A 15,782-nucleotide genomic window follows, 5' to 3' on the forward strand; every position below is an offset into this window, starting at 1 on the left:
CCTGTGTGGTGTGTGGTGTGTGTGTGTGTGTGTGTGTGTGTGTGTGTGTGTGTGTGTGTGTGTGATATCAGTGGGTTCAGGTGAAGCTGGGTGGGGGCTGGTAATGTGGCCTGTTCCTGGAGCTCAGGCTGGGTAGCAAAGCTACACACAACACAAACACATTGGTCTCTAATGCTAAATAATTTCATTTTAGAGTTTTGAGTTTGAATCTGTTTAGAATTTGTGCTACTAGTACTTAAATTCATTGACCAATGGCTAGAAACATAACATGTTAGGATCGTTTTAATTGAGAAACATTACTGAGTGATTTTAACAGTTGGTTAGACATTTGTTACCTAGAGGATTGACTCAGAGACATTCAGTATATAATGCACCATTGTGAGCCCAAAGAAAAGTTTAAAACTGCATTATACCCTTTGCTCCATTATATTTGCTTACTCATACTACAAGTACATTTGTTCATATTTTCATATGTGTTTACATTAAGGTCCTTTGGTTGGTACACCAGTCCCCATTTACAGCGTAAGAAGCTTGGCTATACAAAAGTCTTTTTTTTAAATTTCTTTTTGTGCTTTTTTTAAAAATATATATTAAGTTATTTACTTTACACCCTGAATGCAGCTTCACCTCCTTCCCTTTAGTCCCTCCCTCTCCTCATCCATCCTCCCCTCCTCCCAGTCTCAGAAAAGGGGAAGCCTCCCATGGATACCAGCCAGCCTTGGCATATCAAGTTGCAGTAAGAAGACTAGGTGTGTTTTCCTCTATTGAGGGTAGACAAGGCAGCCCAGTTAGGAGAAAGGGATCCAGAGGCAGGCAATGGACTCAGAGACAGCCCCTGCTCCTGTTTTTCTGTCCCCCATGAGGACAAAACTACACAACTGTTAATATGTGCAGAGGACCTAGGTCTGTCCCATGCATGCTCTCTGGTTGGTGGTTCAATCTTCAGGAGCCCCTATGGGTCTACTAATGGCTACACCAGGATCTGAGCATAACTGTCACCAGAGAGGCTTCACCCAGGAGCTTATGGAATGGATGCAGAGACCCACAGCCTAACATTAAGTGGAGCTGGAGAATCCTGTGGAAGAGGAGGGTGAAGAAGGATTGAAGGAGGTCAAGGGCCAAGGACACCACAGGAAAAACTTACAGAATTCAAAGTCTCATAGTTGGGCTGACCAAGCTTATCAAATATGTTAAGAGTCCACTGTAGTGTGGTGTGATGCCTTTACCTAGGCTTAAAAAAGTTTCTATTACAATTTTTACCCATGCTTTGTACCTGAGTATGCACATAGGGAGACTAGAGTAGACAAGCCCAGGCTTCTGCCATTAAATGTGGTTTCGTTATGTTTAATGGAAACACATATTTCTGTTTCCTACCCTTTGTCAAGGGAGAAGCATGGAGGGCTGGGGGGAGGGTTTCCTTTCATCTTTTTTCCTGTCTCTGAGTAGAATTGTCATAACGAGAAACTAGTACTGAGTCCCATCACCCACTTTATTGAACATTTCCAATAAGAAAGTGTGTGGTCGTGCTGTGCTGAGGAGGACCTGGAGCGTGTAAGATATTTTTGAGTATTGGCAGCTATTGGTTTAAACACAATCTGCTCTTACTGATCTCCAGTATTGTTGCAGAAATGCCCACAAATCTGCATTAAGTTCAGCTGTAGAGGCCTGGGTGATCCCAAATATTAATGTTTCATAGATGGTTGCACAGCTGTATAGCCTGATAGGCTAGCTAGGATGAGTTTGAGCCTCAGATGGGGTGAGTTATCAGTTATTTCAACTAGACCAATGAGGTCAAATAGAAACTCTCAGAAGTCTGCCTGTCCTGTGCTGAATTTGAACTTTAGCATTTCTAAAGCTTAGGGCTTTGAATGTCTGATGCTGTGTGTCCCTGCTCTGAGTCAGATTGAGGGAAACTAAGCCCTAATCTGTTCAGCCTCAAAGAGCTTGGCCCAAGTGCGTTTGTCTCACGGAAGACTGTGAGCTAATTACTATTTTTTTTTATATAACAAATCAAATCAAACTGACACTGAAACTGAATCATGTTAAAATTATACGCTTAGCTTCAAGTCATTCTTCTCTTCCCCCACAGCGTCACTGAAGGGGTCCGTGCTAAAACCCAGTCAACAGTGCCAATGGCAGTGGCTCTGACAGTGCTCGGGAAGGATAAACACCGCTGTCCTCTTCTATGGGGAAAATGCCCTCCCCGGGATGGACTCAAGAGTGAGTTTGTATGGTCATTGCAAGTCTCATATTGAGGGTGAGAGAAGGGGCCTTGCTTTGTGTGGGAGACAGAGCAGAAGAGAGCACGGCAGAAGGCTTCATCCCAATGTGCTAATGATGCTGATGAACATGGGCCTCTCGTAATCCCAGCGTGCATCCCAGTGGGCTAGGAGTATTAATAAAACGGCTGGAGTTCCCTCATGCTCTCATGTGTTTCTCGAAGGGAATGGAGTTTAGGGGATTAAGAACTGCCTGAGAGTCTTGTGATCTTTCTTCACGTGCCTTGTTGTGACAAAGCAAAGCCCCTTGTGCTGTTCAGCTTCGTGTCTTTTTATCACTGTCGCCGGCTGCTTATCGGAATGTACAGGAGGAAGAAGGGCTGCTGTGTTTCAGTGACTTCTCTCGAGGTCGTTGAAAGTCTACACATATTTGAAAATAAATCGAAATAGATTTGATTTCTTAAAACCAAATGCCAGGTATTTTAAGTTGTAGGAAATTCACCTACAGCCTTCATCTTCCTATCTTTGGGGATGTTGTTGTTGGCTGTCCTTTGGAGTTTCTGTTTCCAGCTATGCTATAAAGGAACACCATCGAAAACAGGCTTTTAGCATTTGCTACCCAAAGGCATCTAAAAGGAGGAACTCTCCAGTCTTGTGGTAGCGAGGAAGGAGACTCCTCAATGGATGCCTTGCCTTGAAGGACACTTGTTGACAGTGCTGAAATTCAGACACTTCCCTATGCAATCCTATTGGGCTTGGCCACCCCTCTTTGAGAGTGGACACATAGAAAAATGAATTGACCACTGCCAGGGCACCAGGCTGCTCATCCCCAGTCTAGCCACAAGACTTGTGGTTGCAGAAAATACTAGAGACGTGAGGGAAGTTACACGGAAGGTGCAGTGGTCATCAGACATGGCTAATAGTTCTGTCCACTGTGTGGCTCGCAGGAAGCCATCCAGGACTACTTCATTTCGCTAATGGTTTTATGATTTGGACTAGGGAGGGGAAAAGTGAAAGGAGGCTGACCCTTCTAGTCTGCTTCTCTTGAAGTTTACATATAACTTGTCTCACTAGGGCTGAGCCCTGAATTCATGATCTTTGGCCCTAAGTGTGTTGGTAAGGTAAAGGATACACAGCGATGCTCAGCCGATTATGAGCTGACCATCAGGTTTCACCTGACCCAGGTGAAGTCTCAGTTGGGAGTTAGAGGGCTCCCTTGAGACCAAACCCTTCATTTTTTCATAGGTTCTCCCCTCCCCCAACTTCTTTGAGATAGTCTTTCTGTGTAGTTCAGGCTAGCCTCCTCCCTCAGGCTCCTCAGTGCTGGGATTAACGATTTGTGCTGCCACCATGTTTGGATCTCTTGATTTTTAAAAGGAGAAAATTCCAATCCCTTGCCTGAGTGACCCAGGTGGGCGATTGCTGTCTGACATGGTCCCTAACCCGTAGCCTTCTTGCTTGCTGTCTGTGAAGCCATAGAGGAGTGCCTAACCATACCTTACGATGTCATCATCTGAGATTTTACCAACTTGATGTTCATCTCTGTTGGCAGGCAAATGGCTTCCTTACAATGTAAATATTTCTGGGAGATCTGATAGTCTAGCTGCTCAGGCTGAGAGTTTAATAAGAATTTTAACTGACACCAGCTGGCAGGGGAACATGGTAGGTGAATGTGGGCGAGTCCTGCCAGGGAAGTCCCCATGGAATGAGGAGAGTGTGCAGGGTGTCCAGAGAGGAAGTGGATGTGAGAACTGAAAACAGGCCATGACTGGAGTTTTTCCGAGCATAGCCTGGCGACACCACTGTCACAGGTGGGGGGGGGGGGGCATACTTGTGTTACATGGGTCGTGCCACAGAAAGTACACGTTTTCTGTCCTAATTCACAGAGCTTTCATTCTGCCCCAGTAAGTTTATATAATCACTCAGTTCCCGTCAAACTTCCCAAGAGTGGAAACACTGGAGAAGAGTCTGTATCCAAAGATGCCTTAGAAATTAAATAGACCTGCTTCAGGGAACCAGGTGAAAACAGAACCCCAATACCAGCTACCCTCAAGCATCCTCTCTCATTTCAGGATGTCCTGTCAAGGAATTCAGGAAACACTGCTTTGTATCTTCGTGTGTGCAACACAGGGAACCGTCTGCTGCTGGGAAATCAGTGAAGTCAGATTGTGGCTGCTTTAGGAACTCATTAAAAGAAAAAAAAAAAAAGCATTAGCTAAAGACAGATTGACAACACTTCATACAGCACTGGGAATCTTATCCTGGAAAGCCTGCATGTGGAGTAGAATAAATTCATATGCTTTTTTTTTTCTTTTTCTTTTTTAGGGCTATAAGGCTCAGGGGGGACTTTTAATCCTGCTGTATTACTGGAGAAAACCTATCAGTAGGCAGTCATTAGAACTGCTTACAGGCGTGTCTTGTGGATTGGATGGAAAAGCCCCACATTTTCAAATAATACAATTAGCCTGCAGTTACGTAATAGTTTCTGCTCTAGGGTTCACCAACTATCATGTGAAAGTGACTAGTTTAAGAGTCGCTTAAACTGATGAAAGAGCTCCCTTTCGTGGTGTTTGTCTTCAACTCTCTGGGAGTTCAGTCTTTACAGTCTTCTTCCGAGCCCCCAAAGGAGCCAGTCAAGATGGCAGTCTTGTGACCATCACCAGACACATGGTAGATGAAGGGAAACCTTACCTGCGGTGGGAGAGCCAAGAGTCCTCAAGTGTGGGTAGGACAACCAACCCCACAGCCTCTGGGGTCGCAGAGTGCAGGAGGGCTGCTTGCAGTTTCACGTTATGATCTCTCAGGGGTATCAGGGCAGGGGCATTACTGTCCTTTTGTACATGGAGGTGCCCCCCAAGTCAATTTAACTTCAGTTAGCCAGGACTCAGACTGCTCTTGGTGTGAGAGAGTCCAGCTTTGTCTGCTAAGCAGAACGTGCTGTTTAAAAACAGCGGCTGCATCTCTCTTTTGATTTGATATATAGACGGTGTCACATGTTAACAAGCTGGTCATTCTTCACAGACTGCCGCTTCCACGGAACCATCGTGACCTTTTTGATTCCTTCTTTATAGACACAGACTACAAATAATTACACTAGCTTATGGTTTGATTAGCATGGCTCCTGCAAGCCCTAATTGGGCCTGTTCACACATCCTAAGTGGAACTCCCTCCCATGGTTAATGAATGTATTAGAGTCCAGCATCTGTATAGATTGCCACAGCCATATGGCTGCCGCAATACGTAGTGGACGGGTAATCCAGATTCATGGTACCGAGGGGAGGGGGTCACAGCGACTTCAATGAAACATCTGATGTCATCATGGCTCAGTATGGAGTCGTTTATTTACTTATCCACGTACACAGGCTTGAAGGTTTGACCGTCATTTACAGGAGCATTGATACCCAATAAAGACAGAAAAACAACAAATCCATCAGGGGTAGTAAGGCACAACCTGAATCTGTAGGGTTTTTTGTTTTGTTTTTTGTTTTTAGAGCGGAAAGGGGCAAAATTCCCCTGTTAATGAGAGCTCGCTCTTCAGCCCCGCGGCACACACTGCCTAGTTTGTTAGTGACTAGTGATGCTGCAGTTAGAAAATGGAGCTGTTCTCTCTGTTACAGACTACTCCTCTGGCATCAACCTCCAGGATGGTGTTTTTTCGAAGCAAGACTCTGGAATCCCCTTGGGTGGTTTGTAAGCTGGAACAAGGATTTTTGGTTGTGTGTCTATTTTTTTTTTCACAAACCGAAAACTTTACCGATAACGTTTTTTCAGAACTGTTATTCACAGCTGTGCATATCTGTCTTCCAGCTTCAGGGACATCCCATGGGAAATGTTTTGGGAAAGGTGGTCCCTGGAGTGTAACAGAGAATCTTTAGATGTTCAGAATCAATTGGAGGGCCAGATAACTGCCTTACAGAAACTCAACAGTTGTCTGGAATTGGCATGGTAGAACATGATGGTTCTCTACTCTCAAAGTGACTCTTCTGCAGTGGACAAAATGGAGAAGATGGGAGAAAGGCACAGACACACACACACAGACAGACACACATACACACAGGCAGACAGACACACACACACACACACACACTCACACACACACACACACACACACACACTCACTCCCTCCCTATGTTTGGAAATGCTTTGTACCTAGGGAGTAACAAAAGAAATGTCTTCCCTCCAAAGAGTTATTTCATCATGGCTCCCACCAGGAACAAACTGGATGTGAGAATACAGAGCAGAGAAAGGGGAAATGAAAACCATACAGGTAAAGTCAGAATTGCATAAGCATGTGTATAAAATTTAATGGGTTCCCGATTCCATTTCATAGAAATAAATGTCATCTGTGAAAAACCAGGTTCAGAAAGACCCACTGAACACACAGCATTGACCTTAACTCTCCAGGCAAGTTTTAATGCCAAATGCTTTGCTGTAACCTGCACTTGGCATCTATATAAATTATGCTATGAGTATTAAACCACATTTGTGTTCCCAGCAAACCAGGATCTCATGGCTAAGGGGGTGGGGGTGTTGTTGGGAGAACTGGGGAAGGACCGACCAGGTCTAGGCCACTGGAAGGCCTGTTCCTCCAGTGGCCCAGTGCATCATGGAAGGGAGGAAGCTCGGGGGAAGGTTTGGGCCTCAGATGTATAGATGCACACATCCACACATGGGTATCTTCCTATGCTTCTTCTACGTATCGCCGCTATTCGAGTTTTAAAAAGTGATCAGATCTGAATGAATGGAAAGTGTGGAAGTAATTTCAATCTTGAGTTTTAAATCCAGTAGGAAACCTCACACACGGTATTTTTTTTTTTTTTTTTTTTTTTTACTTTTAGTAGGAAGATTTTTCTTAAGGCATGAGGTATGTTAACAGGGTGCTTGACTCACTGCATCTCTACTGGAGTTTCATACGCAAAGCACTTGCGATGGATGCATTTTGCTTAGATGAATATATACACGTTTTCCACTATACTACGAACTAGTCACGACATTTTTTTTTTTTTTTACAATAGGCAATGAGTTAGAACAATTAAAAGCCTCTAACCACCACCCACAGCGATGTCAGCTGACTTCTTTTCCAAGTAAAGAATGTCTCTCCCCATGCGGAGTCACTGACATTAATTCCTTTATTTCTGTTCCCTCGCCCGCCCCTCGAGTGGTTCACATCCATAAGGCAAAGGAAACACCGAGGACTCCCCCCGATGAGACGCGGAAGCAGCTATTTCTGACTACGCGGAAGCAGAGCGCACACAAAATTCGGAAAGAAGCCTTAGGGGACTGTACAGCAGACCATGCACGAAAACTTGGCGCAACCAATCTGGGCCTTGCACTGATTGCTTTTTTCTTTTTTAAAGAATGGCATTTTCTTCTTTTGAGAGGATAGATGAACCCATGCTCAAAAAACCTTCTAACACATCTTAAAAACACAAGTTTCCTTTTTTTAAAATGTGGCACTTCAAAACAAGTTGGCACAAAAATGAAAGTTTTGGTCTCGGGTTTGTGGTGGAGCCATCCTGTCCATCTCCCTCTGGGTGGGCTCCGGCTCCGCCAGGAGGAGAAGCTAGTGGAGTACAGGGGCTCAGGGCCCCGGCTGGGTGACCTTATTCTTGCTTTTCAGCATGGTGTCCCCCGGCGCAGCTGTGGCTTCCAAGGGGAGACCCTGTTGCTGGTAACCATAGTTGACGTTGCCGCAGGGGAAGTGGCGCAGCCTGAACAGCGGCACCTCCTTCATGGTGGCGCTCAGCGCCGATGGCTCGAGCAGCAGCGCAGCCTCGGCTCTGCGGGGCCCCGCGCCCGGCCCGGTCCAGCCACCCTCGGCCGCTCCTGCCCGCGCCTGCGGCTCGGCGCCCGGCGGAGGATGGGTCTTTTTGGCAGGCTTCTCGGTGAACCAAGAGCCGTAGGTGGGGTTCCACAGGCTGGTCGGCTTGTTTCTGGATCCCGGGCCTTTGTGCAGCTCCGGGAGAGGGTTGGGCTGAGAGAACGCCATGTTCACGTGGCCCCGATCGGCCGCACCTCGGGGCACCGGGCCGGCACCGGCACCAGCACCAGCACCCGCTCCCGCACCCGGGGGCTTCTTCACCAATGGGCCTGGTGCCGTCAGGGCTGCGGGCTGGGGAGCTGCGGACGCCTCCTCCTGCTTCGCAGGCTGGGGAGACACCAGCAAAGGCGGCATCCCTTCGGGGTCTTTGGGGCGCATGGGCACTTTCTCCTCCTCTTCTACTACTGGACCGTATTCGATGGGCAGAGCTGTGTTGATCACATCAGGGTCCTGTGGGGACAGAGAGAGGATGGATGAACACAGAATCAGAGAGATGTTGTGTCTGGAGGAGATGAGAGAGAGAGAGAGAGAGAGAGAGAGAGAGAGAGAGAGAGAGAGGAGAGAGAGAGGAGAGAGAAGGGGGCGGGGAGGGGAGTTAACTGTTAACAGTTGATCCATTTTTGTCAACTGGATACAAACTAAAGTCACCTGGAAGGAGAGAGAGAACCTTAACTGAGTTATTGCCGCCATCGGATTGGCCTGTGGCCTTGTCTGTGGAGGCGTTTTCTTAATGATGGGTGTGGGAGAGCTAAGTTCGTTGGGGGCACCCCTCCAGCGTTATATGAAAAACAAACGGAACAAGCCAATAAGCAATCTCCCTCCATGGTCTACTTCAGTTCCTGCCTCCAGGTTCCTGCCTTGAGCTCTTGTCCTGGCTTCCGGTGATGATAGACAAAGTGTTCCGAGGAAATAACGCCCCCCCCCCCCGCAGGTGCATTTGCACACAGTGGTTATCGAAAACGGAAAACAACAACAGAAAAGCAAGCTAACACATTAGTTGACAGGTAGGTATCAGAGCACAGAGTGAACACCACTACTCTTGAAATCTCACCAGAGGAGGAGAGGGGACCCAGTGCTTAGGGGTTGGGGGGTAGGCACCCATGCCTGGGGGCAGTGGGATGGGAGGGGCAGAGCAGAAGCCCCTGGGGCACTTTTTACAGATTTAAAAATTTTTTACTAGATTTAATTTATAGTGTGTATGTATATGTGTGCAGGTATGCGTGTGCCTTGGTGTGTGTGTGTGTGTGTGTGCAAGTTGAGGACAAACCTATGGAGTTCTCTGCCCTCCCACTATGTGGGTCCTGGGGGTCAAACAGGTCATTTGATTCTGGCAAGCAAGAATCTTACTTAACCCATTGAGCGATCTTACCAGCCTGTTTTTGTTTTGTTTTGTTTTGTTTTGTTGTTTGTTTGTTTGTTTTTGTTTTTACATTACTTTCAAAATATTGTGGTCTATTTCCAAAAATACCCTTGCAACCTTCAAAGACAAAAGATAATGTGGCTTTAGTTTTGTTGTAGGGAAGGAGGCAGGGAAGAGGGACACCACATTTGGCACAGAGGGTGTTGTTTGCCCCTTCCCTAAGCGCCTGCAGCTTTCCTCGTATTTGATGGTGACTCTGTGTTGTGTGGTCTCCTTGCTTGTGCAGCTGTTCCAAGGCAGAGGCTCATTTGCCCATTCAGAAACCTGGCTCATGCTAGATCTCTGTCAGCGTCATAGACTGTAAGACGAGAGCAGAAGCGGTTGCCATGGGTTTAAAGGAAAGTGTGTGGGAGAAAGCTCCAGGGAAATTTAATTCAGTAATAATGTTTGCAAATGGAGGGAAAACCTCTGTTACTTAGGTTTTACAGAACAGCACACCAGTCCAGTCTCCATCAGCAAAGGGTTTAAGAAAACAACTACACATATCTTTTTAAAAGTCATTTCACTTATTGCCAGCTTCTCCCACAGTCAGTCCTTTACGGCCTGCAGCTGTACAACCACCTGCCTTCGCAAAGATATTATATATCTTGGAGAAAACACCCCAAAGAAGGTATGTGGATGTGTATTTGTGTTTATGAGAGTATTCTATTCCTGTTAGGACAGAATAAACTAAATGTCAGTAAGCAAGCTTCCCTGGTTCATCCTCAATTTCCCCCAATAACATGGCCACTGAAGTCCAGCTAGATGAAGAAGGCAGGTCACCCTCACAGCTGGGACCCACGAGGGGGCTGGAACAGTGTGGCTAGACACACCGTTGCTGAAGTTTGCAGAAAGTGTCAGCCCTTGGTCCCAGTTGAGGGAATTTAGAGAGATAGTGGCTCACTCTTTGACTTTTCTAAAATATCTCAGTGGCACGGACACCTGATGGCATCCTGTGTGTAGCAGATGAGCTCATGCTCGTGCACCTAAGGTGTGCTGGCTGGTTTTCATGTGGACTTGACACAAGCTAGAGTCATCTGAGCAGAGGGAACGCCAGTTAAGAAAATGCTCCCATAAGATCTGGCTGTAGGCAAGCCTGTAGGGCATTTTCTTAATTAGTGATGGATGGAGGCGAGCCCAGCCCATTGTGTGTGTGGCTACTCCTAGTCCTGGGTTCTGTAAGAAGGTGAGCAAACAAGCCATGAAAAGCAAGCCAGTAAGCAGCACCCTCCATGACCTCTGCGTCAGCTCCTGTCTCCAGGTTGCTGCCCTAACTTCCTTCAGTGATAAACTGTGGTATGGGAGTGTCAGCTTAATAAACCCTTTCCTCCCCAGCTTGCTTTTGGTCATTGGTCGTGGTTTCATCACAGCAACAGTAACGCTAGCATTATAATATGTACAGGTGGCGCTAACTGGCCTTAACAAACAAGAGCAATGGTGAAAAGCCATGAAGTTGGGAAAGGGTCATGTTAGGGAGTCGGAGGGGGCAACTTGTAGGTGGGAGAGAACGTTAGTAGAAGTGAAATTGGGGAACAAGGCTGAAGTGGGGGTGTAGGGCATAGGGAGAGGATGCTAATTTAATTTTGTATGCTGACAGGATCAGAGGCGGGAGGGAGGGAGGGAAGGATGGGATACAGTAAAGGAAAAACTGGTCACTGACATAAAGTCCTGAGAGGCTGCTGGTGAGACCCTGATAGGAAGATGCTCTGGGTCGGTGTGAGACACGGGAGGGAAAGAATCCTCCCGCAACTACCTCTATTCCCCTGTCCAGCTGATGATGAGTGGGGAGGTACCGTCTGCTGAGGACGAAGATGAACAGTCACGATTCAGTCAAGACGGGAGGAAGCAGGAGAGGGATCTCTCTTAGCCTAGCCCGCTACTCCTCTATAAAGTGGGATAAAAAGAACCCTCCTTGGCCGGGCGTGGTGGCGCACGCCTTTAATCCCAGCACTTGGGAGGCAGAGGCAGGCGGATTTCTGAGTTCGAGGCCAGCCTGGTCTACAGAGTGAGTTCCAGGACAGCCAGGGCTACACAGAGAAACCCTGTCTCAAAAAACCAAAAAAAAAAAAAAAAAAAAAAGAACCCTCCTTGAGAACAAAATGAAAACAACGTGGAAATCCAGGGCTGGAGATGGCTCAGCAGTTAAGAACCCTTTTTGCTCTTCTGGTGGAACCAGGTTCAGTTCCCAGGACCCACTTGGTGGCTGTAAATGCCAGACCAGAGATCTGTCGCCCTCTTCTGGCCACCATGGGCATTGCAAGTGTGTAGTGCATAAACATACATGTCAGGCAAACTTATTCCCAAACATAATATAAAAACAAATCTTTGAAAAAAAAAACATGGAAAAGCAACTTATATAGTACAAGTCCACACCAGTGCTACCGATAAATGGTTTGAACATTTCTCCAGAGCGGTTTAGCTATTATGTAATTACTATCTATTTAATGGGAATGTTTGTTTAGCCAGGTTGTAAGTCTTGAGAGCTATCGTTCTTCTCCTTTATATCCCGTTTCATTTACAAAACAAGTAGCTGCCTAGCTGTCCTTGATACCGCAACAATATGGGTACCTGAAGAAGAACCAAACATCAGCAGACACGCTAACATGACAGGGGGAAACATCATGGGCCACACTCCTAGACAAAGAACTACAGGCAACTGATGGTAGCCGAGAGGGGAGAATTATTCTCCCCCGGGTGGAATCCTCTAATTGGTTATCCAATAGAAGTGGTTGGCCCTGAAATCGTATGAAATCACACGGAATACAAAGTAGATTCTGCAGACAGTATTTATATACATATGAAATAATAATAAATAATAATAATAATAATAATAATAATAATAATAATAATAATAATAATAATAATAAAAGGCCATGAATTTGAGAAGAACAGGGTTAAGGGGTGGGTTTGGAGATGGGAGGGGCCAGAGTGAGGAAAGGGGAATGATGCAATTATACTTTAATTGTTAAGAAGAACACACAACATTAGCTGTCTAGCAGGGACGTCGTTATGCTTGCGAACTGAATAGATTCTGTCTGGCCCTGTGACATGAAAGTGGGAGGTTTCCAGTGTTTATTGTAGGACATTGGCAAAGCGGGATGAAAATCCTGTCACTTCCGGGATCAGGAATACCGGGTCTCACAATTAGCACTATTCTCTGGTGTCTTGAAACAGTTTCCCCGTGTAGATTATAGGCTGGTCAAGGGGTGAAAACATTTATACCTGGGTGCAGTATTCGATCCTCTCCAAAATGATGGCAAAGTTGGGTCTGTCTTCGGGCTGATGCTGCCAGCACTGCGTCATTATCCGGTATCTGAAAGGATGAGCGCCTTAATGAAAAGTCAGGAGAAGCACCGGAAGGGGAGACAAGTAGGTCCACGTGATTGATCTATGCTGCCCCCTGCTGGAGGGACAGGGGATCATCCCCAAAGACACCCAGGTAGTTTACATCAAACGCCACTTCTCTAAAGCCATGTTTAGGATGAAGTAATTTATTCCCCATCTTGTTTTTTGGAAAGGAGGTGAGGGACACTATAGGGGACAAGCTCACCCCCCCCTCTTTGTTTTTTAAAGAAAGATAGCCCTGGAACTCACTCTGTAGACCAGGTTGGCCTCGGACTCAGAAATCTGCCTGCCTCTGCCTCCCGACTGCTGGGATTAAAGGCGTGCGCCACCACTGCCCCACTCTCTCTTTTTCCTGCGTGCGTGCTGGGGGTGATATTTAAGGGAGATATACTTAAGAGTGCAGGGCCAACTGGGTGGGTCTGGGGTACACATTTCTAAAGGCAACTGAGACATGTAGGAGAAGTGAGTCTGCAGCAGCCTCTAGCCTAGTAATGGATACCTTTCTGGGATAACATTATTGTGTTTGTTGGGCCGGAAAACTGACCCATCTTACGGAAGTCTCTGGGACACTCTCGGGACATCTTAAAAGAAGGCTACCAACTTCACTTTAATTTTAAAGGTGCATTTGCAGATCCAAATAAAAACAAAACCATGTTCAGTTTCTAGTAGGAAGTTCCCAAAGGTCGTACACAGGCCCGGGGCAGTTCTTAGGCGGGTCCATCCGTCCTCCACTGGTGACAAACTCCAGAACTTCCTGGTTGCTCTTGCTGGGGTACGGCATATATCCAAGAGAAAATATTTCCCATAGCAACACTCCAAAAGACCTGGGCAGAGAACAGAAGACACAGATAGTGATGTGGACACATACACATACAGAGAAACCTAAGTTCTTACTATGTTTTCCTTTAAACCATTTTCTGTAACAAAGGACTCCTTTCCCCTGCGCATGTGTGTGTGCGCGCGCGTGCGTGTGTGTGTGTGTGCATGTGTGTGCGTGTGTGTGTGTGAGCTTATGCATACAAACATTTGCGCACATATACACGGAGACCAAAGGACAATAACCTTCAATATTGTTTCTTAGAAACCATCTACTTTAATTTTTAAGAATTATGAAATCTCTCGTCTTTGTCTCTGTGTCTGTCTTTTTTCCCTCCCCCTCTCTGTATGTGTGTGTGTGTGCTTGTATTTGTAGGTGTTCATAGAAGCAAGAAGAAGGTGCTAGATTCCCTGGAGCTGGAGTTATAGGCAGGTGTGGGCTGTTCAGTATGGGAGCTGGGACTGGAATCCAGGTACCCAGGCAAGTGCTCTTAACCATGGGGTCATTTCCCCTGTTCCTAATTTGCCTTTTTAATAAAAAGAAACTTTATAAAACACTTTTAGACACAGTCTCTCAGTGGTCCAGGGCTCACCAAGAAAGCTAGGCTGAGTATGAACCCCGTGAACCCCAGAGGTCCACCTGTTCCTGTCCCCCCAGCCATGCCAGCACTCAGCCTCCATCCTTTCTTCCCTTCTTGTGGGTTCCAAAGACAGAAGCAGGTCTTTATTCCTGTGACCTACAGGTATGTCACCTACAGGCATGTCACCTACAGGCATGTCACTGACTGAGCTATCTCTCCAGTCCCAGTGGACTTTCTAGGTTCAGAAAAGAGAAGAGAATGACCAAGTGCCACCCAGGACTCTCTATTAAAAGATGGCTCCTGCGACACGTTCTTCATTCTGGTGGAGCTCTGTGCCTAGGTTTCTAGGCTATGGAGCCTTGATGATTCTGTTCAGTTCATCACAGAACCATTGCTTTCCATGCTAAAAATAAAAGTCTTATAACTAGGGTGTGAAGTGTCTGTGAAATACTCGATTGCCATGAAACACGGTTGCCCTTATCGCATTTCTTTCGGTTTTCAAAATAGTTTGAACCTTGAGTGGCCATCTTTCTGCACCTTGATTTTAGTTAATTTTATTTTACTTTTTCTGGGACAGAGTCTCATTCTGTATTACAGCTTGAGGTTTCAAGTTTGCTTCATTGCCCAGCGAGCTTCAAACTCAAAATCCCCCTGCCTCCGGAGTACTGGGAATGTAGGATGGGTTACCAGAACTTCCTTAGATAAACGGTCTCAGACTAATAGAATGGTAAAAAAAAAAAAAAAAATCAATGATATTTCCTTCCAGCATGTATGTTCTGGGCATTGAATTCAGGTCTGGGAAAATATGGCAACCCATGACTTTATATGGTAGAGTGTTTTAATGAAGTCTGTTCATCTAATCATATATTGTCTGTTCACATTTTTTGCACGGGGTTATCTGTCAGGGAATATTATTGTAGTATCTCAATTTGCCTTTTGAGTCCTAGACCTTCTTTGTATGTTTTAAACATGTTAATCTTTTATCAAAAACAAAGATGCTTATTTTTTGGTGGATTTTAAGGTGAGGCTGGGATTGAATCCAGGGTCTTACACACGCTGGGCATTCTAACCACCAAGTTCAGTCTCCAGCCCTGTGTCCCATTTTCCTTTGTTTTAAATTCAATGTTTGGCAGTAAATCAGGTTGGCCTTGAACTCGCTCTGTAGTCAGGCAGGCTCTGAGAGTCCGGCGTTCCTGCCTCCGCGCCTTAAAGAGTTATAATTACAAGAACGCACTGCCGAGTCTAGCCACAATCTCTATTAGTTGCTTTGTGACTAATATCTTAGTGTAACGATGGCCTTCATTTTCAAGTCATTAAATATATTTCTTAAGTTTTCGTGACTTCTCTGAGTTCCGCAGTTTTGCAATCTTCTCTTTACCAAAGGCTGCATATTTGCTATCTTCTAGGTGTGTTTGTTTTCTCATCTCCTCGAATTCAGCTAGACTTAATGTACAGTGGGAGAGAAGGGTCAAAATTGGCTTGTTTGTCTGAAGGACTCTTCCAACACTTTATAAAATAAGCCCTGTTCCCCACTGGCTTTTGATTAAAGGTGGGGCTGTCTTTAATAGACACACCCACCACTTCCTCTCACCTCTTTGCTT

The 15,782-nt window shown here is 45.9% G+C and overlaps 2 protein-coding genes across 6 annotated transcripts in view; one reads left to right on the forward strand and one right to left on the reverse strand.

Moving 5' to 3' along the window:
• The window catches only part of Clip4 (CAP-Gly domain containing linker protein family member 4), a 97,283-nt gene extending 92,844 nt beyond the window's left edge, over window positions 1–4,439 (forward strand). For 3 of the 5 annotated variants that reach the window (XM_021149448.2, XM_021149451.2, XM_029471329.1), the window contains 2 exons: window positions 2,090–2,220; window positions 4,292–4,439. In XM_021149448.2, the coding sequence (XP_021005107.1) occupies window positions 2,090–2,220; window positions 4,292–4,434 (274 nt within the window). In that variant the 3' untranslated portion in view covers window positions 4,435–4,439. Of the gene's footprint in view, window positions 1–2,089; window positions 2,538–4,291 lie in introns of those variants that run through there. The other 2 variants (XM_021149450.2, XM_029471331.1) reach the window with 2 other exon arrangements.
• Window positions 4,440–7,346: 2,907 nt separating this feature from the next.
• Window positions 7,347–15,782, reverse strand: part of Alk (ALK receptor tyrosine kinase) — a 717,836-nt gene continuing 709,400 nt past the window's right edge. Inside the window, exons 27-29 of the mRNA XM_021185679.2 lie at window positions 13,474–13,608; window positions 12,662–12,752; window positions 7,347–8,490 (exon numbers count right to left, since the gene is read on the reverse strand). Coding sequence (XP_021041338.1) covers window positions 7,801–8,490; window positions 12,662–12,752; window positions 13,474–13,608 — 916 coding nt within the window. The 3' untranslated portion in view covers window positions 7,347–7,800. The remainder of the gene's footprint in view (window positions 8,491–12,661; window positions 12,753–13,473; window positions 13,609–15,782) is intronic.

The sequence above is a fragment of the Mus caroli genome, chromosome 17 (assembly GCF_900094665.2).
Source record: "Mus caroli chromosome 17, CAROLI_EIJ_v1.1, whole genome shotgun sequence".
NCBI lineage: Eukaryota > Metazoa > Chordata > Mammalia > Rodentia > Muridae > Mus > Mus caroli.